Source organism: Olea europaea, chromosome 17 (genome assembly GCF_002742605.1).
Source record: "Olea europaea var. sylvestris chromosome 17, O_europaea_v1, whole genome shotgun sequence".
Taxonomy (NCBI): Eukaryota; Viridiplantae; Streptophyta; class Magnoliopsida; order Lamiales; family Oleaceae; genus Olea; species Olea europaea.
In genome coordinates, this window is record NC_036253.1 from 5231236 (window position 1) to 5253581 (window position 22346).

At 35.6% G+C, this 22346-nt stretch overlaps 4 protein-coding genes across 5 annotated transcripts in view; 2 read left to right on the forward strand and 2 right to left on the reverse strand.

Moving 5' to 3' along the window:
- The window catches only part of LOC111365554, a 4293-nt gene extending 2935 nt beyond the window's left edge, over window positions 1-1358 (forward strand). The window contains exons 2-3 of the mRNA XM_022986112.1: window positions 434-643; window positions 896-1358. Of these exons, the coding sequence (XP_022841880.1) occupies window positions 434-643; window positions 896-993 (308 nt within the window). The 3' untranslated portion in view covers window positions 994-1358. The remainder of the gene's footprint in view (window positions 1-433; window positions 644-895) is intronic.
- Window positions 1359-6770: 5412 nt separating this feature from the next.
- On the forward strand, window positions 6771-9741 carry LOC111366142 (polyubiquitin-like). Of its 2 annotated transcripts, none has more exons than XM_022986825.1 (2): window positions 6771-6992; window positions 8421-9741. In XM_022986825.1, exons 1-2 carry the CDS (start codon window positions 6945-6947, stop codon window positions 9519-9521), a joined length of 1149 nt encoding a protein of 382 aa, XP_022842593.1. In that variant the 5' UTR covers window positions 6771-6944; the 3' UTR covers window positions 9522-9741. The 2 variants fall into 2 exon arrangements, with proteins under 2 accessions (XP_022842593.1, XP_022842594.1); XM_022986826.1 differs by having other exon boundaries at window positions 6789-6989.
- Window positions 9742-10518: 777 nt separating this feature from the next.
- Window positions 10519-13817, reverse strand: LOC111366143 (chloroplast processing peptidase-like). The gene is made up of 5 exons (XM_022986828.1): window positions 13201-13817; window positions 12430-12567; window positions 11420-11506; window positions 11115-11182; window positions 10519-11026 (listed from the first exon to the last, which is right to left on the reverse strand). The coding sequence occupies exons 1-5, from the start codon at window positions 13690-13692 to the stop codon at window positions 10894-10896; spliced, it is 918 nt and encodes a 305-aa protein (XP_022842596.1). The 5' UTR covers window positions 13693-13817; the 3' UTR covers window positions 10519-10893.
- Window positions 13818-14861: 1044 nt separating this feature from the next.
- Window positions 14862-19676, reverse strand: LOC111366144 (proline-rich receptor-like protein kinase PERK1). The gene is made up of 8 exons (XM_022986829.1): window positions 19089-19676; window positions 17814-18374; window positions 17298-17384; window positions 17124-17194; window positions 16739-16815; window positions 16122-16269; window positions 15839-16000; window positions 14862-15480 (listed from the first exon to the last, which is right to left on the reverse strand). The coding sequence occupies exons 1-8, from the start codon at window positions 19636-19638 to the stop codon at window positions 15172-15174; spliced, it is 1965 nt and encodes a 654-aa protein (XP_022842597.1). The 5' UTR covers window positions 19639-19676; the 3' UTR covers window positions 14862-15171.
- Between the last annotated feature and the right edge of the window lie 2670 nt (window positions 19677-22346).

Genomic DNA, 22346 nt, shown 5'->3' on the forward strand with positions numbered 1-22346 from the left:
AAGAAAATCCCCCCCTTTAAAAAAAAAAAAAAAAAAAAAAAATTAACTTTTAAGGCTTAGCAGACATGCTCTATATAATCTCCTCGATTAGAAAATCTGTTTGAACCTTTTCTTAAAATAATGCTATTGCTGATTTGGTTTTTGTTACACACTAAATTTTTGTTATCTGGTTCATTGTCTTATGCTGAATCTTCATGTAAATAAATCTTTTATGTTGTTTTAGGAGAAACGACCTTGAATATTTGCTTTTGTGGTATTCAAAATGGTTTGAAGATTCCACTTTTTGGCATCAGTTTTTGGACAATTCTAAATATTTAACTCCTTTTCCATTTCTCTCGAAGCAACAAGCATGCATGTCCTATTTGTAAAACGACATTTAAGTAACAACAGGATTGACCAATCAAATATGCAAGAACATTTTCACCTGTAAAAGAAGAGGCTGACTTTACATTTGCTTGCTGGCTGCATTATAATCTTGATTTCGATTTAGAATTCTTTATATCTCTCTCATTGCAGAATTATGCGGCGGCAGAAGAGCTATGCTGTGTGTATGTCCCAACAAACCATCTATACATCGGTGACATCTTTTTGGTCAATGCCAATGATGTTATAAGACCAAACTTGTCTGTCCGGGAAGGAATTGGTAAGAGTTCCGCTTCTTTACTTACCATGATTACACTCTCTTCGTTTAAAGGATGTACCTTAATTATTTTCCTCCTAATGACTTTTTACCTTCGAACAAATAAGCGTTCACTACAATTCCACCTTCACGCACTAGCCACATATTATATCAAGATTCTTCACTTAATGTTGTTCTCTGTGTGTAACTGATACTATATATAGTAGTTGATATAAATATCATCTGCCTACTTTTTACTTTGTTCCTTGCTCACAGAAATTGTTGTATCGGGTGGCATGTCAATGCCCCAAATACTCTCTACCTTGGATCCAAGAACTATTCAAGTGGATAGGAATAGATCTAACAGAAGCTGAGATTGAAGACATCAGATGCAGCTGGTCGGATTTCTCTATACCTTTCTGTATTGCAGATTAAGTCGATGAATGGTATGAGCACACAATTCGCTTGTTTCGGCATCTAATCTGCAATTAATATTTAAATTATTTTAATTTTTCAAGTGTTAGATTATAATCACATGATGTCCTAGTGTACAATGTGGGGAAGTAGCAGTTGTGGAAATATAGTTTGCTATGTTTTACGTATTAAAAGATTTAGTTGTTTAAGGTTAAAAGGATCGTGTACTAATGAGTTAGAATTTAGTAACTTTTTCATGAGCCTTGTGACACTCTTTTTGCAATTATAGTAATGGTGGATTCTTCGATCCATCTTCATTATCAAATGTAGTGACTGGTATTAGATGGCATCATATTATTTTTAATTTTTTTAAGAAAATTTATCCATAGTATTCTTGTTTAGATAAATATTAGAGTCTGTTTGGAAGTGATTTTTCACCAAAAAAATTGATTTTTTTTTTGTTATTTCACTATTCCAGTCGTACTTTTGACCTTTTTACTCACATGTGGCACCTACTTTTCTCCTATCGGTCAAAAATCCAATTTTCAAAATCAATATCGAACGGGCCCTTAAGAAACTTGAAAAAAATGAAAATCGAACTAGTTTAGTGGTTCTTTTTATCTTGTTTGTCGACACCAATTATTTATTTTTTCGGTCATTTCGATTATTAGTGCTACAAAGTCATTATTCGGAAATCATAAGTTTATTTTCGATGAAACGTAATTTATAAACATAACTAAATAATGTATCTGAATTTCATTTTTGACGATTTATAATGGAAGTGTCAATTGTTGAAACGGTTCGATAATAATCAAATGCATAATGTTTTACCTTAATCTGTATAATGTGCATAAACAAATATACAATATCTTACCTTGTCATTTAAGTGAAGTTTTTAATTTATCTAATATTCATTTATTAAAGTGTTGCTATAAATTAAAAAATGCAATCAATTGAGTGTGTCATTTGATTTATCCATTGCAACAACTTATTTTAATTATTATTCCATTTGGAATTATTATCTCTCACCATGGGTTCTTCAACTCAGATTTCAATAGATTTTAAATTTTGTTGTCGTCATCTCAGATTTTAATAGATTTAAATAAAATTTGGATCCTCATATCGGATTTTAATAGATTTTGTTAAAATCTAATTGTTATATAAAATTAGCGCGTTTGTAAGAATTATATTAATGGAAGATTTGAATAAATTTTGATGAATTTCAAATTTAAAACGATACATAATTAACTAATTAAAAACTCTATCATGGCCTTTTAAATGGGAAAAATTCATATACTAGGTGTATTATTTACATCAATTCACAAATCAAGTGCAAATTTAAAAATTCAAAATTCAGGTTTCTGAATAGTTAATTAAAAATATTTATTAATTAAATATAATAAAGTCACAGTTTTACGGTTAATGATCACATATTTATAATTATTGATTACAAATTTACTTATTTGTCACATATTATCGAATTAATTGGTTGCAGATTATTTCGAGGTCAGAAATCAAAAATTTTATGAGTCACAGATTATTTCGATGTCACAAATAATAAATTTACAAGTAACAAATTATTTCATTGGTCACAAATAAAACATTTTGTAGGTCACAACTCACAACATTGGTCACAAATTCAAAAAACTATAGGTCACAGATCGCATATTTTCATATTTGATGGTCACGGATAACTTTTTAATGACAAATGATCAAATTTTAATGTCACAATTTACGGTCACAGTCGCAGACAAGACCAAATAATTGGTCACAAACATCCAACATTCTATCTCGATTCCCGACACCACCACCAATTGGTCACTGGTCAAATAGTCAGTCACATACCACCACCAACTCCATTGCCACCACCGCCACTTGTTACCCTTACTCGTCACCACCGCCACAACCACAACACCATCGCCATCACCAACAAGTCGCCACCAACACTTGTGATTACCACCTCACCTCACCACTCCCACAACCATCGTCGACGAACCACCAGCGTCGTCACCAGAACAACCACCGTTTGTTGCCAGAACCACAAACCACTGCACCACTGCCACAACCACCGCTAAACAAAAAAAGAAAATCATATCCAGACCCAAAATCAGAGCAGCGCACCAGCGGTGGTGAGTACCATCACTACCCCCAACGAACCCCCACCTGCACCACCCCCACCTCGCCATCTCTACCACCACCACACATAATCGGCTTCCATACACACTAAACACACAAGTTAGCACAAATACACCACAGATCGGCCACCTCCACCACCTGCGCCAATGACCGTCGCTACCACCGCAACCACAACAATAATCCTAAAACCATAAAAACCATAAAAATCACTACAGCCTCGATCTGTGCCATCACCAAGCCGCTACAGCCATCACGCACAGCACCGCACTGAGATCTTCGTTCCCTCCACAAAATCGCACACCTCCACTACCAATGCAATCACAAAACTAGGACGCCATCATAGCGCGCCACTGCACCACCAGAACTATTCCATACTCTCCGCGCAAAAGGCCGCCGAGCGCACCAGAAAATTATTATCGGTGCTCTTCTTGCGAGAAGTCGCTGTGGGCACCACCTTTCGCGCAGCCGCTCAAAAGGAGCTCTACCTTCCCCAGTGGCGTCACTGCAAGGCGCCGATCAACCAGCTAGAATAGAGAGGATGTGGGTAGGAAGAGATAAAAATGGAATGGAGAGAGGGAGGTACAAGGGAGAGAGATATAGGGTTTGCTATTCAGGAGTTGGAATCGGCTTCTACTGTGTTTTAATTTAATATTTAAATATATAAAAATTAAGTTGAAACTTGAGATTTGCATAAACAATTTTGGAATCTAACTGGGATCTTCAAATACCCGTAATTTCCTCATTTTAAATTTCCATGTGTATCAAGCCCGTAAATATAAAGTCAAAGTCTGAACAAAAACAAAAGAAATTAATAAAAATAAAAATAAATAAATAGTAATAAAATATCTCGTTTTCAATTGTCATTCTCATGGGAGAGAAATAAAAAGGTCGAATTGGATTTTCGTTTTATTTAGAATTTGAAATTGAATTTTTATTCTTGACATTTAAGAATAAAAAAAAATTAATAAGTCCATTCAGCTTTTAAAATTCTATTAACATATCTTTCATCATAAAATGTTTAGTACATTATTAGTACATAGTACTTGACACTATAATAAAAAAGATTTTAAATTTTAGATTGAATTGATTTTGGTGATATTTATATGCTTGACTTTGTAGATTACAATTTCAATTTTTTATTTAAAATTGTCAAATTAAACTTATTTTTAATTTGTTGATTATTATTTGTTTGATGGTTTAGATTGATAAAATTTGTTATTTTAAATAGCAAAGTTATATTTTTTGTAGAATTAATTAGATTGTTACCAAATCCATTAAATTTATGATAAAGAACTTATAATAAAATTCTTAAGAAAATTTATAAAATTTTATGTTGAGAATATCCAATAAATTGAAATAATCAAACTCAAAATGGCAAAAAAACTTAATAATATAAAGGAGTAATGCTATTTAACTCCATTGGAATTGCAACCCTGGCCTAGATGGAGTTAATGTGACATTAAATGATAAATGAAATTAAATGAGTAATTTAATTTTACATATCATTTAACCCAAAATTATTGTCGATATCTTTTTAGGTAAATCTTTCATTATCTACCATCTTCTCAAATTGATGAAAATGATTTCATTCTCAATCATATCGCAATAAATCTTCTACTTAATCAATACACAGCATGCCAATTTATCACTTCACTATGTCACACAAAAAAAAAATAAAAAAATAAAATCACATCTTTTAGGATTTTACTATAGAAGTATTGTCATAACTTTCATTTTATCAATTTGGTTAGTAGAGTATCATGTAGGATTTATGTAGACGATGAGTTATGGTGTTCTTCAATTAAGCAATTTTCATCGATTTGGGGATAAGATAGGTGACAAGTTGTGACATAGTAGTGAAATGTACGTCTAAATTGAAGATCCATGTTCTAATCGAGACAATTGAAGTTTATTGACTCAATTGAGATTTTACAAAAAGTTTAATGACCTTCAATGAAATGAAAAAAATTAGGGTCATGTCCCAACCTTTTTACGTAGTGTGGTCATTGGTCCCAATATTAAAAAGTGAGCGGTTTTGGATTCTTAACATATTTAAATGTGTAAATTTGAGTCTTTACGTGATCGAAATCATTAATATAAAAATTAAAATCTCACTTGTGTTGGATATTGGTTAAATAAATTGAGAATTGAAAATCGATTAAAGTTCGTATCGAATTCGGCCAAATACTCAAAAGCTCGACTCAATCCGTTTAGGCAAAATTGTTTGCCACTTCGCCGCGCACAAACGGGGATCGACCTGCCCGGTCAGGTCGCGAGGGTCGAGGGGGCAGCGCCCCTCGTGGGGGGTCGGGGGCAACGCCCCCGAAAGAGAATTTTGATTTCTCTGCATGTATTGAAGGGTATATTTGGCATTTCGAAAACCAATATCGGATGAATGAGAAATTACGAAAAAGACCTCAACCATTAGTGAATAGACACCTTTTCATAAAGGTGCATTGTTTGGAAATGGTGCATGGTTTGGTCTCAACCATTTCGTCCACACCCCTTCATGGTCTATAAATAGGACCCTTTGGGTGTCCTATTCCTCACAGTTTGATATGCAAAAACGTCTCTCATCCTCTCTTCTATCCAAAATCAAAATCATTTCATTTATTTTGATTTTCTTTCATTTCATCTGTGGAGTACGTAAGCCTACATTGGGTTCGTTGTACTTGTGTTTTGGAGTGCTACAAACACAAGTGTAGCCGTTGTATCTTGGGAGTCGATTGCCGAAATCCGTAGGCACCGTTGCGGGGCAAATTCGACTTAAGGACAAAGAGTCCAACTCTTGCCTCGGCTTTGTCACCATCATTATACTTATTTCGGCGTCACTATTCACAAAATTCTTCCAACAACTTGACTTTCAATTGATTCGGAGAAAAATATTAAGAGGGAGTTTGTTTCTCATTTTTGTAAAAATGAGAATAAAAAATATAGCCGTTATGACCCCATACAAGAAATAGAGATTTAAATTTGATGGCTTGATATAAGGGATAACGATCATATTTTTCATTTTAATAAAAAAAATGGAAAACAAATAGAGGCTAAGCAGTACGATGATTTTCTCTTTAAGTCACATAAAAAATGCATAAATATTAACCTTAACATTGACAAATTTGGTCACGTCAAGATCCAAATTATAGATTTAGCCCCTGTTTGACCCCCGTTACCTGAAAATGAAAATGGAGGGAATAGTATTTTTTAAGAAAAATGAGTGGTTAAAAAAAAGAAAAAGTTTTTGATTTACGTGTTATATCATTTTATGAAAAATTGTGTGGTTGAAAATAGGAGAGAGAAAAATGAAATGTAATATAATTTAATTTAATGAGGATCAAACAGGGGCTTAGTTATATTTAGATTTAAAATCTCTCTCTTAAAGGTTAAAGATCATGTAAAAGCTCGTCCTAATTTTCAAGAGTTAAATTTGGGGGCAAGAAGTGGGGTGGGCCGCAAGCAGGTTGTTGGCTCAGCTCGTGCCCGAAGCAAGCTACAAGCACAAGCCGAACAGCAAAACACGTGAGTTAGCCGCAGTAGCTCACGAGCCACTCAGGTTTTTGGCCAAATTAGAAATAAATAATTGGCTCGTCCATCAAAGAGCTCGTTCGCGAGGTAAGCAAAGCCACATTTCGATGATTCGCATAATGGGTCAAGCTGAACTTGATGCTTGAGTGGCCCATTTAACACTCCCTATAGGTTAAATCATCTGTACTAGGGATCCCGTGGAAAAATTCAATCGTTCATTGTTTCTTGCTTTCAAAAATCAGAAGAATTCTCCATGGAAGCAAGCAGTTTTAAGCGATCATCACAGCGAGAAGAAGAGGTGGTAATTTCTCTAGTTTAAAATCTTCTCTTTGTATGTCATGATGTAAACTATTTGTTGAATTATTTTTCATCTTTGCCTTCTATTGCACAAAACCCTCGAGGTTAAAACCGTTCTTCATTAATCTTTTTCATTTCATTTTTCAAGGGGAAATTTAAAAATGACTGTTGATTCTCGTGAAATCTTCAATTTTGCATTTATGGGAAACTTCAAAGAAAATTTAGCCCTTGTTTGAGCCCCTTTTTTTTGGGGAAGAATTAATTTTTGAATTAATCTATTTAGAAATTAGGCGTGGCTGGTTTCATGAATCAAGAAGACGATGATTAAAATTTTAAAAAATTATTGGTAAACTGTTAGCCGTAAGGTCTTCATTTTACATATAAAAATAATAATAATAAATAAAAAATGGAATCCCCTGGTTTGGTTCTTGGGATGCTACGGAATTTGGCTGATCCCTAATGTTATCTGCACTTAATGAAGTGATATATAGTGAAAGATCGGACTTGATCTTGGCCATGGGTTATAATGCTCACCGTGGGTGTGGCAACACAGGATGTTGCCATGCCCATGGTGGGCATTATAACTCATGTCCACCATGGGCATTGGATCATTTCTGTATATAACTATGCATAGATGTCTTATGTTCAAATCCTAAGTGATTCCATTCTTATTATGTCTAATTACACTGAAATGGGATCAGAATCAAGCGGCCGTGGATAGAATACAGTAGATATATGGATGTGGTGGCTGAATTCAATATCAGCTGTATATTAATGTCACTCTGTATAGAAAGTGAAAACATATTTACTTATAATTCATATTGCAATCCTAGATAGAGTAAAATCCTTTTTTTTTAAGCGTTCAGAAAAAGTCAGAATCTAAAATAAGAAGCAATCAGTTCTATCATAATTGAATTGAACCCATCGGCCTCTGGTTACTGAAAATGCGTGCAAGTATCTAAAACATGCATGTTACCTACTTTGTTTTAGGCCCCTTTTTTATTCTTGAAGCAAGAAGGAAATAAAATTTTAACCTTATAAAGGTATAGATGATTATATTTATTTTGCGGATGAATGTTCCGTTTAACTTTTCAGCCATTAACTTTTAGGAAAAAGATATTTGTACGCCCAATCCCTTACCGAATGTTTTACAACCTCTCACAATATATGGTGGGCCCAGTGTGAATTTAAAAATGCTGACATGTGGTTCCCACCCCTGTTGTGAATAGTAGGTAAAAGATTTGGTATAAAAATTCTGTATGTGTAACATTGTCTTAACTTTTATGTACAACGACTTGAGTAGTTTATGAAATGCAGTTACCTTGAGGTGCTTATGGTCGTAGTTTTGTGTATATAAGGTCTCGAGCACCTGAGTAGCTATACCATTCTTGATATTTGAAAGCTCTTCGTTTCAATTCTGAATATCTTGCAGATAAATGTATGCTTAGAGGTCAATAAGAAAGTTTGTTTAAATATAAAGAGGTCAGAGACCATTAGAAATGTGAAAGCGATGTTATGTGAGAAGGAAGGTATATCCGAATGTCTGCAGGAGCTCTTTTTTAAAGGTTACCGTCTCAAGGATGCCCAGAGACTGGTAGATTGTGGAATTGATAAAAATTCGACTGTCCAAGTTTTTGTCCATAATTCAGTACCTATCAATCTGTTCATCAAAATGCCGACTGCTAAGAAAACAATTACTGTTGAAGTGAAGCCTAGCGATACCATCCAGAACATCAAAACTCAGATCAGGGAGAAAGAAGGCGTCTTTTCAGATCGGTACACACTGATTTCTGCTGGAAAGCCGCTTGATGATAATCAGACTGTAGAATGTCTCAACATTCCGGGCGGTTCAACCCTTCATATGTTGTTGAATCCAAAAGACAAGTTGCTAATTTCTGTAAAAATGCGAACTGGAGAGATTCTGAAGCCAGAAGTTAAGCTCTTGCACACAATTTGCGACGTCAAAACAATACTTGAGAGCATGGTTGGTTTGTCTCTTAATGATATGGTACTAACTTATGCTGGAAAGCAACTGGTGGATTCAAAGACTCTCTCTTCTTTGAACATCAGAGAAGAATCAGTTTTAGAAATGTTGCCTCTTTCTTATCCAATATTTATCAAGAGCTCGTGTGGCAAAACTATAACTTTTGATGTGCATCAACAGGACATCATTAAATCTCTGAAGAGCAGGATCTTTCAAAAAATAAAAGTGCCAACTTATTTCCAGCTCATGTTTGAGGGGAAACGTCTAGAGGATGATCGAGATCTGGGTAGCTACAATATTCAGAGTGACTGCACCCTCCATTTGGTTTTCTGGCCATCAACCTTAATCCGCCGGACTAAACTATCTATTGCAGGCGCTATACAAGATTCTACTACCATTAATGACTTGAAGAAGAAAATTCAGCAAACGATGGACAAGCCTGTGAGAGAACTAATCGTGAACGGCAAGGCATTAGAAAGTCAACTAACCATTGGTGATTATGGTATTAAAATGAACACAGTTATTGATGTGGCTTTGGAAGTGCAATGAGCGATTTCCATCATCTCTATTGTAGCCGATTGTTCGTGTAGTCTTGGTGCAACCACTACGGAGATTTCTATACTAAAGACAGTACCGAGGCTAAGTACTGATATTTTTGCAGCTTACTGCAATGAACTCTTTTGTTACCCTTTCAACGTTTCTTTCTTTATTGTCAGCCTGTTTATTACTTTTTACTATTATTCTATGCACTTTTATCTACTTTGTTCCCTGCAGTAACTGTCAATAGAATATGCTGAGTTTGTTGTGTTAAAAAAAAAAAGGTTGAACTCCAACCTTAAGGGTCCCCTACCGCCCCTACCTTGGAGTATCGTGAGGGAGGTAAATCGCAGGTTATGCTTCCAAGGGTACAGGGTGGAAAGCTTCGTGTACACTTGCACTTACCCAAGAGACAAATCTATATTTCAAGATTCGAACCCTTGACGCGACAGTCTCAAGCAAAGTTGGGAGTTTGTTGTGTTCTTTATTGGTGAATAGTATAGCATATCATTTGGCTTTCTTCTCTAATGGCGAACACCTAAAACTCTAGCCAAGTTTAGGTAACATTTTAATTTAAAAGAGGTTGAGGATTGCCATGAAGGTCAGGGAGAATCCTGTTGTTCGGGAGGTGAGCCCAACTTTGCCTGTCAATCGAAGTGCCAAGGGGATCTTTTTATAATGTCAATGAAGTGTGTCCTTGTGACGTTGCTTTAGCATTTTTTCAACCTCCATTTTCAGATTTTCTTAATATCCTCCAGTTTTTGTGTTTTTGGTTCAGGTTCTTGTATTTGTGCTTCAATTGTGTGTAGTGTTTCTGTCTCCAATCGTGAGATTTTCCAACAATCTAAAGTGCTTCGACGTGTGTTTAGTGTTTCTGTTTCCAACCCTTAATGTGTTTAGATCTAAAGTGCTTCAAATTGCGTTTAGCGTTTCTGAATAACTTGAAGATGTAAGGAAGGATGTGGTAAATGTTTGTCAAAAAGAAACAAAAGATAGGACGGAAGCTGTATTTCCCAAGCATAGAATCTTTTCATTCAGATAAAGTCTGCAACAAGCAAAAAATGCAATATGCCATACGTTAAATTGAAGTTCATTATCCATAAGAGACTTCATTTAAAATCTTCTTACAACAGCTCACATTAAATTGACGCTTAAAAATGAGAGTGAAAAATCAAAACTGCTCATTTGATTTTCCAACTAAACACTTGGATGTGAGTTTCAGAGCAGAGTGAAAAATAAGAGCTGCACTATCAGTTCTCCAACTGGATCCGCAGCGACCAAGGTATCACCCTGAAGCTAAACCTACTCTCCTATTGTCGTTGGTGCAGCAATCTGAAAGAATGCGATTCCAATTTTCCAACTGAATCAACAGTGATGGCGGTAATCATTGAGAAGCTAAACTACTCTCCTGTTTATCAATATTGCAGCCATCTGGAAGAATTGTACCGCCAACTCTGGTCGGAGGCCAATAGCGGAACACGGATCTCCCTATTATATTCTTTGAAGGAAGGGGACCCCTAATCAAAGGACAGATTTCATACATAAGAAAGTGTAAATCATCTTCAGGTGATACCTTAAATTTTTTCAACTGTCAAGAAATATTACCAGACATGAGAGTCATAGCTGTTATTTCGATTATCACCCATCACAAAAACAGATTTCTCTGGTACACGCTGCACCAAAACACAAAGCCAGATGTTATGTGATTTACGAACAATTCCATTTTTCAATCTAGTTATGGTGGTCGGAGTACCATGCAAGGCTTCAACAGATTTTGAAGTCATACTCATAAAATTCAATCAATTAATTGCCATTAATAGATTATAGATCATCTCGAGTTTTTATCCTGATCTTAACACACATGAGGGAAAAAGACGAGCTCAATAAAGTGTACAATAATCTGAACTTACAATTTGATTCATTTCATACTTGGGGACTTCAAGAACGTAATCTTCATTCCTGACTACCCCGTTTACAATCAGTTTTCCATCGTGAACCTGAACTAGAAAGAAAAAACACAAGAACAACAGGTATTTCATATCTAATTGCAAGATTCTTATAGATAGCTAGGAGAAAAAGCAAAAATCACAAACGACGAAAAGAAAATCAAAGAACTTAAGAGCATGAATCAGTAGATATCTAAGAATATTTTTGCATTCATGATTTGAAGAACAGAAATAAATTGAAGATAATAGCTTTTGATGTAATATTACGGTGATGTTGCTAGAGAGAGAGTTTCTCATATGATGGTGGCAGACCAAGTGCACGATAAACTCCCTTCAAAGCAAATATAAAACCATGTGGATTAATTTTATTACAGAAGTTATCTTAACTATGTATATAGGTTTAAGAAAAATGACCCAAGGGTGTTGATGAACATCTGAACGGCATTAGGCATCAATTAGAATTGATAGGTTCAGCTTGAAGAATGATGAAACCAATTCATAAATGTTTCCAAAAAGATGAAAAAGCATGTATCTTTTTGACGTTAGGGTAGAAAATTTCAGGTATCTAAGCAAATGGAGATTCTGTGTTTGTTACCAATGCACTGTTTTTGTTTACTTTTTTATTTCAGTCAATTCCAGAGAATCGGATCATACAAATTACTAATCCTGTTGTCCCATTTCATTCTTGATCAATCAGGGTAATGGAATTACAAGAGTGGTGTATATTACTCCAAGTTCAATATATACCAATAATTGTATCCAGCACCAGCCACTTAAGAAAGCATGCAAAATCATAGCAACATATACCATAACTCATCAAACCTATAAGATAGTCCTTTTCCTATAATATATTTAATGGTAGAGGAACAAGCTTATGGATGATACAAATTGTACATGACATACAAATGGATCCAGGATGACAATTTTTATCGATAATAGAGCACAAACAGGACGGAAAATGTCTTAAATCTCACCTCCACAATATCACCTTCTTTGGCAACAATCCGTTTAATAAATACATCTTCATCTGTGTATCCAACTTCCTGAAGAACTGGTGGGCTTTTGAAGATCACAATATCATTGGGACAGGGCTTCCTGAAATAATAGGAGACCTGTACATTTAAAATTAAAAACGATGGAATCAGTTACCAAAGCTTTTGGTGGACTACGGACATTATAGTAGTTTGATCAGTAGAATTTTAAACAAGGGGAGGACATCAACATACACTTTCAGAAGTAAGAGTTTAAGCATTTAGCATCATACTGATTGCAGCAGACAACTGAGATGTTATGCATAGTTTATCATAACATAAAGAAGAAATAGTTAGTAGATTTAAAATTAGTAGCTAGACCAGTTCTAGCTCATGACGCATGGAGCAGTGTATAGCTTTTCAGAACTGGTTGAAACGGCATATTATGGTAAGTTTCGAAATTTCGACTGGCTAGAACAATTCCATGAGTGATGACCTTCAGCTCCTAGTTTGGGATATAAATTCGAAGGCACCCATTTTGTTGATGCATTTACTTCGACCTTTTTTCAATGAGGAAACCCTTGAACCTCAGTCTACTTGTGGGTTCCTTACAATCCCTTGGATTAGTTATCATTACCCAATAATAAATGTATTATCTCCAAGATCATATTTTCAACTCCAAGATGGAAGAATAATACCTTAATATATCAAAACTTGGCCTAATATTTAGCAGTTAAGTCCCAAAATCTATCACCAAAATAAGAAAATAATTACCTTTTCAGCTACAATCCTATCTCCAACATCAAACGTGGGATACATAGACAACGAAGGAATATATCTAGGCTCAGCTACAAAAGACCTAAAGGCCAGCGATATGGCCAATGCTGCGAAAACTGTCTTGGCGTCATCTGAAGTGAAATTCAGCCATTCTGGCAATAACCCACTACTCTTCTCCACATTCCTATCATCTCCATCACCACCATCGCCTCCGCCACCGACATCCCCTTCCTCCGGGTCCAAAACTGCTTTTACGGTCTCTTTATTGGAGTCTTCTAATCTATCAGAACGACGGGTCTGAAAGTGAGCATGTTTACTTTCTGAGTGGTTGAAAGACAGGAACTTGGGGCCCTCGAAGAAAGATTTGAAATGAGTGTGGCTGAATTGGAGGGTCTTTGGTGAAAGATTGAAATTACTGGTGGGTGTGAAGCAGTGAACACGGGGGAAATTAGGGTTCTTCAAAGAAGGGAGGAGCCCCAGAGTCATCATCTGGTTGAAATGGAAATGGCAGTTGAATAGGACGGTGGACGTCCCTACAGTACACCGTTAAAACAGTATGTGTGGTGGCGGTGCCGGTGGGAATAATGGGCAGTGCGGGGCCTGCTGATCTGTTAAAATAGACCATGTTTGGTTGTACTTATAAGCTAATGTGAAAAATAGTACTTTTCGAAATATCTTTAGGTACCTTCTCATGTAGGTTAGTGTTCTTAGGAAAGAAAATGTGACATGTCTGTGGGTTGACCATGGGTCTGTTTTGTAATGATTTTGAGAATTGATTTTTTGACTATCAGAAAAAAATTGGGGGTTATCTGTGAGAAAAGAAGTCAAAAATTACGGCTGAAATAGGAAAACAGCGGTTAAAAAAATCAATTATTTGAAAATGAAAAATCACTCCCAAACGAGGCCTATATAATTTTCTTTAACGAGTATTTTTAAATAGGGCGAAATTAAATAAAGGCTTTATATATGGTCATATGTTAGTCTTCCTCTAATGCTACCCAGTGGATTTTGGCCGACCGACTAGAAGTAGAGAAATTTGAAATGTTTCTTGATCCTTGGACGTGGACAGTCAACAGTGGAAAGGGAGTCATTTATGTTCATTCGTATTGAGTTACATGTCCACTCGACTTAATTAACCTTAAAATAGGACACTAAATAAAATGGATTATATAAAATTATCCATACTCAAGAAAATATTTGGTGCTAATGGAGTTTTATTGTATAATGAGAACATCTCGAGGTGCAATAATTAACAAAGTTTTCAAGAGTGCCCCAAATTTGAAAGTTTACCGTCTCAACATTCTTACTTAAAGAATTGTCAGGATGTATTAATATCGTGCTTACCTGTTGACTATCTGAAAGCAATTAGTCGACTACAATTTTAACAAAATGGGACGTCAGAACTCAACTCATCAAACCATAATCAGTTATGACATGTTTGGCTTGCGGCTTTTAGAAACAACTGGACAGCATTATAGGCATGACAAGATTTTAGTTTATTTCCAAATATGTATTGATATATACAACAGTTGCTGGAAAACAACATGAACAAGTCAAAAGTAGCAAGAAGTCAGGTGTGAAGGTTTTCCACTAATCTAAACAAAAACACATCCATACACAGATTGCAGGACTCTTGTCATCCCCAAACAGATAAACGCTGAAGAAATTAGGCATACATTTGATACAAGAATGATAGAAAGACTAAACAGTACAAGGAATAAAATTTGTAACTTCTTTCTTTTATAGTATCCCTACCAAACGTATCATTAATGCACAAGCCTTAACCGCTCTGAGCAATAACCAAGGTTAATGATGAAGATTGTATAAAATACTTCAATATTTGTAACAATGAGCCATAGAAAATACAATAGGGTGGAAGAAACATATTTCGTTAAAGAAGAATTATGAGGAAAAAACACGTATGCAACTAACTCTAGCAAAACACCTCTCTACTTCAATTGCTTGCTGTCAAGTACCATCACTGAAACCGTTACTATCATTTTTTATCCTTCTCATCTCCATTTCCCTAGTTTGTTGGCCTTCGCTACTTGAGACAGATGGATTTAAGCCATATTCACTGGTTGGATTGCTGTAGTGACCCGTACTGCCATACTCCTGACTTGCAAACGCCAATTTCCTGAACTTTTTCATGTCCTCGTTGTATTGCATGGTATCATAGTCAGAACTTCCATGAGAACTGTACATCGAGCTTTGTCCAGGCCTAACTCCCTCGTTGAGATCAGACAGAGATACATTTCCTTCTAAGGCCCTGACAACCTGCTTAGATATGTGTTTTAGAACATAGCTATGGCACAACTAAAGTTCAAGTACTTCTTGAATATTTATCCATAGATAATCCTAACTCAAACAGAGCTTGTCCATGCCATTATTCATGATTACGAATACATTGAGCAATGCTCAATCAGTTCGATTATTTCAAAGCATTGTTGATCTATGAAGTCTCTGCTAAAACATATTTAGCATGTTTTTTGCGATGATTGGAAAGTACTCGATAATCTTAAGAAAAAACTTACTAAGGATTGGAATGTTAATGTCGGATTCAATTTGCAGACCATATAAATATAAATATCTGGTGTGGAGCTTGATGACTGCAAAAGGAAGGCAATCAAATTACCTGACTCATTCTTGGTCGGCGCCTTGCCGAATGACGGACACAAGCAGCAGCACAAGCAACCATGCGAGCCATTTCATTAGGGTTGTAGTCCTTCTGTAATCGTGGGTCAACAAGGGCATCAAACTTTTCATCTTCCAAAGCCTGTGTGAGCAAGGGCCTTGCCTATCACAATTAAGAGTTTCGAGTTAACATCTTGTGCTCTGATGCTCAAATCCCCAATGCTAACAGAAAGGATAGGGAAAAACCGATGATTTGGGAACTATGTTAAATTCGAGTAACTCACCCAGTCTACCAAGCTATCATCCATGAAAGATTGATTACTATCAACAGGCCGACGTCCGGTAATCAATTCCAGAAGCATGACCCCAAAGGAGAAGACATCGGATTTATCGGTAAGTTTTCCAGAGGAAGCATATTCTGGGGCCATATAACTAGAAATAATGAAATGTCAATATATAGTAATACTAAAGCTTGATTCTTAATAGGAAGAAATGTGTTAGTTGTAAAACGCGAAACTATAACTAGAATCCAGCAGCTTTACATATTTATGTACACAATTGGACCCAAACTTCAACTCCTCCTTATATGCGGAGTGGAAAACAAAATACAGTTTACTATGCAGCTTGGTATAGAAAATTATCCCAAGGTGGTATTAGAACACATCTTTAAGAAAGAAAAGTTCAAAACCTGACCAACTAAAAAGTGTTGGAAAATACATATAAAGGAAGTGCAGTGCAAACAGAAGTAGCAGTGATCATGTTCCCCAACCAGGGTGAGAGGGCAGAGGTTAAATGAAAATAAATAAATAAATAATAATAATAATAAAAGTCAGCATTCTTGACAAATAATCACCTCAAACATCATAATCAGCAACAGCTAACACAAAAGAATCAGTCTTACCCAAAAGTTCCCATCACTCGAGTGGAGACATGAGTATTAACATCAGAAGTAATCTTTGCAAGACCGAAATCTGCAACCTGAGACAATAAATGATGTTCATCAATAAGTAAGCATAATAAAATAGATAAATTTATCGATCTCCTCTACATCAATTATTTGCATGTTCAAGTTAAGTTGAGTTGCTAATTTCATTGTAGTCAGGGAAAATCTAAATAGACCTATTTCATGAGGAAAATAGAGTTTCTAAATCCTACTGCTCATTTCCAGATGAGTTATGACTTATGAGATCATTCCCTAACTAAGAATGACAAAAGAGAACTAACGTGCAGCCATCTGTAAGGACGGGCAGTAACTATTCTCCTATCATGACTATAAAAGATAGTACCTTTGCTTCAAAGTTGAAATCTAGAAGAATATTAGCTGCCTTGATATCCCGATGAATAATCTTTGGATAACCTAAGAGCAGAAAACACCCCATTCAGAATCAAATATATTGAAGGGCGCTAAATATAAATATTTCCCAGTTTTATATAAACATGTGCCCACCAATTAAACTTACAATCTTCGTGCAGATATGCCAATCCTTTTGCAGTCCCCAAAGAAATTTTCAATCTTGTTGACCAATCCATAGTAGGTCTTCCCTTTCCTGAAATGCATTAAACTACTAGTTATCAGATGAAAAGTCACACTCTACTGATAAATTTGGGGAATATACCATTTACAGATCATTTAAGAGTAGATGTGTGGTGAAATTCTGAATTTCAATTGTGTAACAGTATCGAACATAAAATAAAGCAAAAAAAGGGCCCCAACAAAATGAGGAGAAATAAGAACATAGCTACATTTGACAGGTTTGACAAGAGATAAGAAGTAGAAAAGAAACAAGTATAAGTCTCTTTTCACACTGTCAGTTATTTCAATTCAAAAAAATAATAATAATAAATAAAAATCAATAAATGTGGTTGCTTAAATTTAATATGCAAGTAATACAGATAAGCAATAACAAGCATAAAATCTCCTTTGAATTATTATGATTCAATAGAAAAATCAATAATGTGTATCAGTGGATACATACCATGCAAGTGAAATTCCAAGGTGTTATTCGGAACAAACTCATAAACAAGCATTCTCTGAGTCCCAGTGATGCAGTATCCGACTAATGAAACGAGATGTTTGTGATGCACTCTGCTTATTATCTCAACCTCGGCTTGAAATTCACGTTCCCCTTGTCCACTCCCAGCTTTTAGCTGCTTAACTGCGACCTCTTTCCCATTTTGGAGAACCCCCCTATGCACATAACCAAAACCACCTTGTCCAAGAAGATTCGAATTCGAGAAGCCCTCGGTTGCTCTCGCCAACTCTTCATATGTAAATGTGTTTTGCGAGAACCCCAAGGCCATGCCAGTTGATTGTGGTGGAAGTGGATTTTCAGGTCCAGAATAACTAGAACCAGAACCTCCACTACTGTTGTTGTAAGGAGGCGGCCTTTCGAGTGAAGGGGCTTGTAGTGGTGAGAGCGGAGGTCGTGAAGTACCAGTGGGTGGTTGAGAAGGTTTCGGTGGTACAGTGAAACCATGATTCCCAGGTGGTGGAGCATTAAGCTGCCAATGGTATCCTGGGCCGCCATATGGGTCAGCTGGCAAAGACCAAAAAATTAAAAAAAAAAAAAAAAAATCCAAAAATAAGTACCCAGACTCCGATTTGACAAAGATATGGAGATCAGCCATGGACATTGATAAAAATGGGGTATTGAGAGTTTGAAAAATACAGGGTACATCAAAAGTAAGCTTCTTCAGCATTATTGGCATTTGCAAATTATTTTTGCAACTTCTAGCAATATTTCTTATTCAATCTCATGACTCAGTTCTGCATCTTCTTCATATTACAGTTTCTCCCCTCACCGCTGAGATATCTATAGAAAATGACATCTTGCAACAATATGCTTACACAGCCCAAATATATGAAAGTTAAGCATACGTATGTGGAAAAAATTCATACATAATTATACTTTTTCTAAAACCAGACTCCATTTTACACCCGAGAAACCAACAACTCCCGAAGATCAATTTCTTAATTGATAATATTCCCAGAATGTATCCTTAAAATTAGATTAAATTTGCATACAAAATAATTGCATCCCTAAACTATATATTAAAACGTGGAAGTACCAACAATTCATCTACTATAAACACAGTTCGAAAGATCAAATGAATTACACAAACAATATACTAAACTCAAAATCAAGATTTTAAAGCAATATATGTTAATGGCCAACCTTTTAAGATGGAACTTGAGTCTCAACTATATAAAAAGTCAAATCTTTTCAACTGAAAACTTAAGCAATTCTCACCTTTAGGCTCAGGCGGTGGCGGTGGCGGATAGTAATGCATTCTTCTCTTCTTTCTCTTGCAACATATAAAAAGTATAGACAGAATTACAAGTATAATAACACCCCCTATGACTATGCCCACTACCGATCCCGTTGATATCCCATCTGAATTATCATTCGATGACGATGTTGATGGCGGAGATCTGGCTGTACGCGTCTGTTCCGGCGGTGGGTTCCTACCAGGGGGAACGGGAGGTGGATTCCTGCCGGAAGGTGGTGAAGGAGGTGGGGGTGTAGAACCAGACGGCGGGGTGGTAATTGGTCTAGTGGGGGATGGTGGTGATGGTGGGGAGGTTGACGGAGGTGGGTTTGAAGGAGGAGTTTGTGGCGGTGAAGGCGAGGACGACGGTGGCGGAGAGGAGGCTGGTGGTGTTGGACTTGCAGGTGGAGGAGAAGTTGTTGTTGGTGGTGGGGGTGAAGCTGCAGCTGCAGGTGGTGGAGAGGCATTGCTTGTTGGAGGCACTGGCGGTGACGTTGGTGGTGGCGCTGATCCCGGCGGTGGCGAAGACATTTTACGTATATATGCGCGCTTACTTTGTGTGTAATATATGCTTTGCAGTGTGTGAGGTCACATGGGTAGAGAATTATGCAGCACAGTAGGGAAAGCGGGACCCACGCGCTGGCCCGAGATTTGCTCCGTCTTTTGCTCTTCTGGATAATTAGCTGTCTTTTTTTCCGGGTCAATTGCACCTCTCATTCCTTACCTTTGCCCAAAGTTGCAATTTTATCCCTAACCTTTTTCATCTTTTTTCTTTCGACAACCTTTGATAAATTAGCAAATTTGGTTATTTTTGATAGTTCTCATCCAAAATCTGTTAAATTTGTGTGAAATGATGATCTTCTTCTCTAATTTAAATAAAAATTAAATATATAAACAAACAAAAAAGACAAAATAAAAGAAAATAAGAAAAGTGTGAAAACAAAAAGGGGAAAAAAAAGTCTCCCCTACCCTACCATAACCCTTACGGGTAGCGAAACTTATAGGAAAAAACCCTTGATTTCTATCGAGTATGAGTAGGAATGAGGAAAGTGGAAGGATGCGAGACCCTTTTTTGAGTTTAATTAAGTTAGAAGGCAAGATCACATTCACAAATTTTTAACATATTTTTTTAATGAAAACTATCAAGAAGGACCAAATTTGCAAATTTATCAAAGGTTGAGGATAATACCAGACGAAAAAGTTAGGGACAATTTGCAATTTTGGGCAAAGATTAGAGAAAAGGTTGGCAATTTACTCTTTTTAATAATAGATATTTGTTTGTTTGGTGGCGGTCCAAAATCATGACGAATAATGTTTTAAATTTAAAACTTTACTTATTTATACACACACGTTCTTTAGAAAAATTTGCAATTTCAGATTACATTTTTCTCTCGAAATAGATAGTTGTGATCGCAATGAAATTTGTAGTTACTTCATAAAAAGTTTCATAAAAGATGTTCTAAGTATTGTGTGAAACTTTAAAATTGTTCATAGATAGTATATATTTTATTTTTACTTTGTAAATTTTATTGAATAAACTCTTTTGTAAATCAAATTAAACGTTTAATATAGATTATGACACAAACAATTTTACTGACGCATTTGGTGGCGGTTGAAATCTATTGTCTTATGCCAATTTCTTGGGACGGGAAAGACCTGCAAAGTTGCTTTGGTGTTTTTTATGCTCTTCTTCTTTATGTTAACCAAAAGATGATTTACATCTATAATAAGCCCTTGTTTGACAATCGTTAAAAATTTAAATTGTTTGTTACAGCATCATTCTCCATCACACATTCATGTACACAAATCAATAAAGTTTCTTTACTTTTTAACCACAAATTCTCCAAAAATACTGTTCAAGACTCTTCAATTTTTCAAATAATAGGTATCAAACATGGCTTAAGTAGAAATATTTTTAAGTCAAATTGATTATTTCACATTTAGAGGGGAAGAATTGTGGAGTTATGGCACATTGATGTGGACAGAACTTGAGACTAACTAGATTGCTTAGTTGGTCTATTGACCGGATTATTTGACCTTCACTTTGCAAATCTCAAAGACACGTTTTCTGATAATACAATTTCTTTAATTGATTTTTTTTATTCGTAAGATAATGCCAAGTGTCACCCTTAACGATCGCTGGATGACTGATTTTCTGGTGACTTCTTATATACTCATTCGTCTGCCTAGAGTTTGATGGTTGGAATTCATTATTCACTCTCTCTCTGCCTCTCGAGATTCTTGAGACTCTCTCAACTTCTTCATACATCTCTTGAAGGATTTATAAAGTCTGATTGAGTCATATGTTCTTAGGTGAACTTAGATGTATAGATTGAGAGGTTTTGTGATGTTATCTTAAGTGATTCATTTTGAGTGCATTGGTGGTGTATATGTCGAATGATTTCATGGTTCTGGTTTCTTCCTGTGGCGGAAGTTCAAAAGGGGATTAGAAACTTTTGTTTTGAACCTCTTACCTTAAGGCGAAAATATTGTTTCTTCATTTTAACTTCAGTAATTTTTTGTTGATTAAAATCTCTAATTGATAGATCCTAATCTTAACAAGAATGAATATACCAACCCTCACAAATGTCAATATCATAAAATTGATGATGGATAAAATTACAAAGAACATTCATATGTCTAGGAATTTTGCAACTAGTTGCACTACAATTAAATTGTGAGCACTCATCTCTGTAATGCGATGAATGAGGAGGGGGGAAAAAGGAAGGAAAGAAAGAAAAAAAATCAACAATCGCGATAAAAAACTGATAGACGCATGTGTTAGTTTCCGATTTCAGGAATTTAGAATTCATAGCAAAACATGAAACAGAAATTTCATTGTGTTTTCATATTTATGTCATTATATACAAAATCAATGATTGCTATGTGTGATTACTCTTTTCCAAAATAAAAAATTGTTTGAAATAAATAACAGAAACAATAAGGCCCTGTTCTCTTTACCGTTTTCGGGTCGTTTTCTGTTTTCGATTTTTCAAAACGGTGAAAACGTGTTCTCTTTCCCGTTTTCGAAAACGAATTTTCGAAAACGTTTTTGAAAACGAAAAAAATTTGTGAAGAAAACACAAAACGACTTTTTTGTCGTTTTGGGCGTTTTCAGTGTAAAACTTGAAAAAATTGAAAACGCGGGAAACCCTTTTTTTTTTTTTTTTTTTTTTGAGGAGGTGGTGTGGTGATTCTCAAAGTTTCAAAAAAAAATTAAAAATTAAAAAAAAAAATTT

Coding starts and splice junctions, on each gene's coding strand:
- LOC111366142 (XM_022986825.1), top strand. CDS start 6,945: ATGGAAGCAAGCAGTTTTAAGCGATCATCACAGCGAGAAGAAGAGGTG. Junction 6,993..8,420: donor CACAGCGAGAAGAAGAGGTG/GTAATTTCTCTA, acceptor AATATCTTGCAG/ATAAATGTATGCTTAGAGGT.
- LOC111366143 (XM_022986828.1), bottom strand. CDS start 13,692: ATGATGACTCTGGGGCTCCTCCCTTCTTTGAAGAACCCTAATTTCCCC. Junction 11,507..12,429: donor AAGAAGGTGATATTGTGGAG/GTGAGATTTAAG, acceptor TTTCTAGTTCAG/GTTCACGATGGAAAACTGAT. Junction 11,027..11,114: donor AGCTATGACTCTCATGTCTG/GTAATATTTCTT, acceptor TCCTTTGATTAG/GGGTCCCCTTCCTTCAAAGA.
- LOC111366144 (XM_022986829.1), bottom strand. CDS start 19,638: ATGTCTTCGCCACCGCCGGGATCAGCGCCACCACCAACGTCACCGCCA. Junction 17,385..17,813: donor CTTGGAATTTCACTTGCATG/GTATGTATCCAC, acceptor AATGCATTTCAG/GAAAGGGAAGACCTACTATG. Junction 15,481..15,838: donor GCCGACCAAGAATGAGTCAG/GTAATTTGATTG, acceptor ATATCTAAGCAG/GTTGTCAGGGCCTTAGAAGG.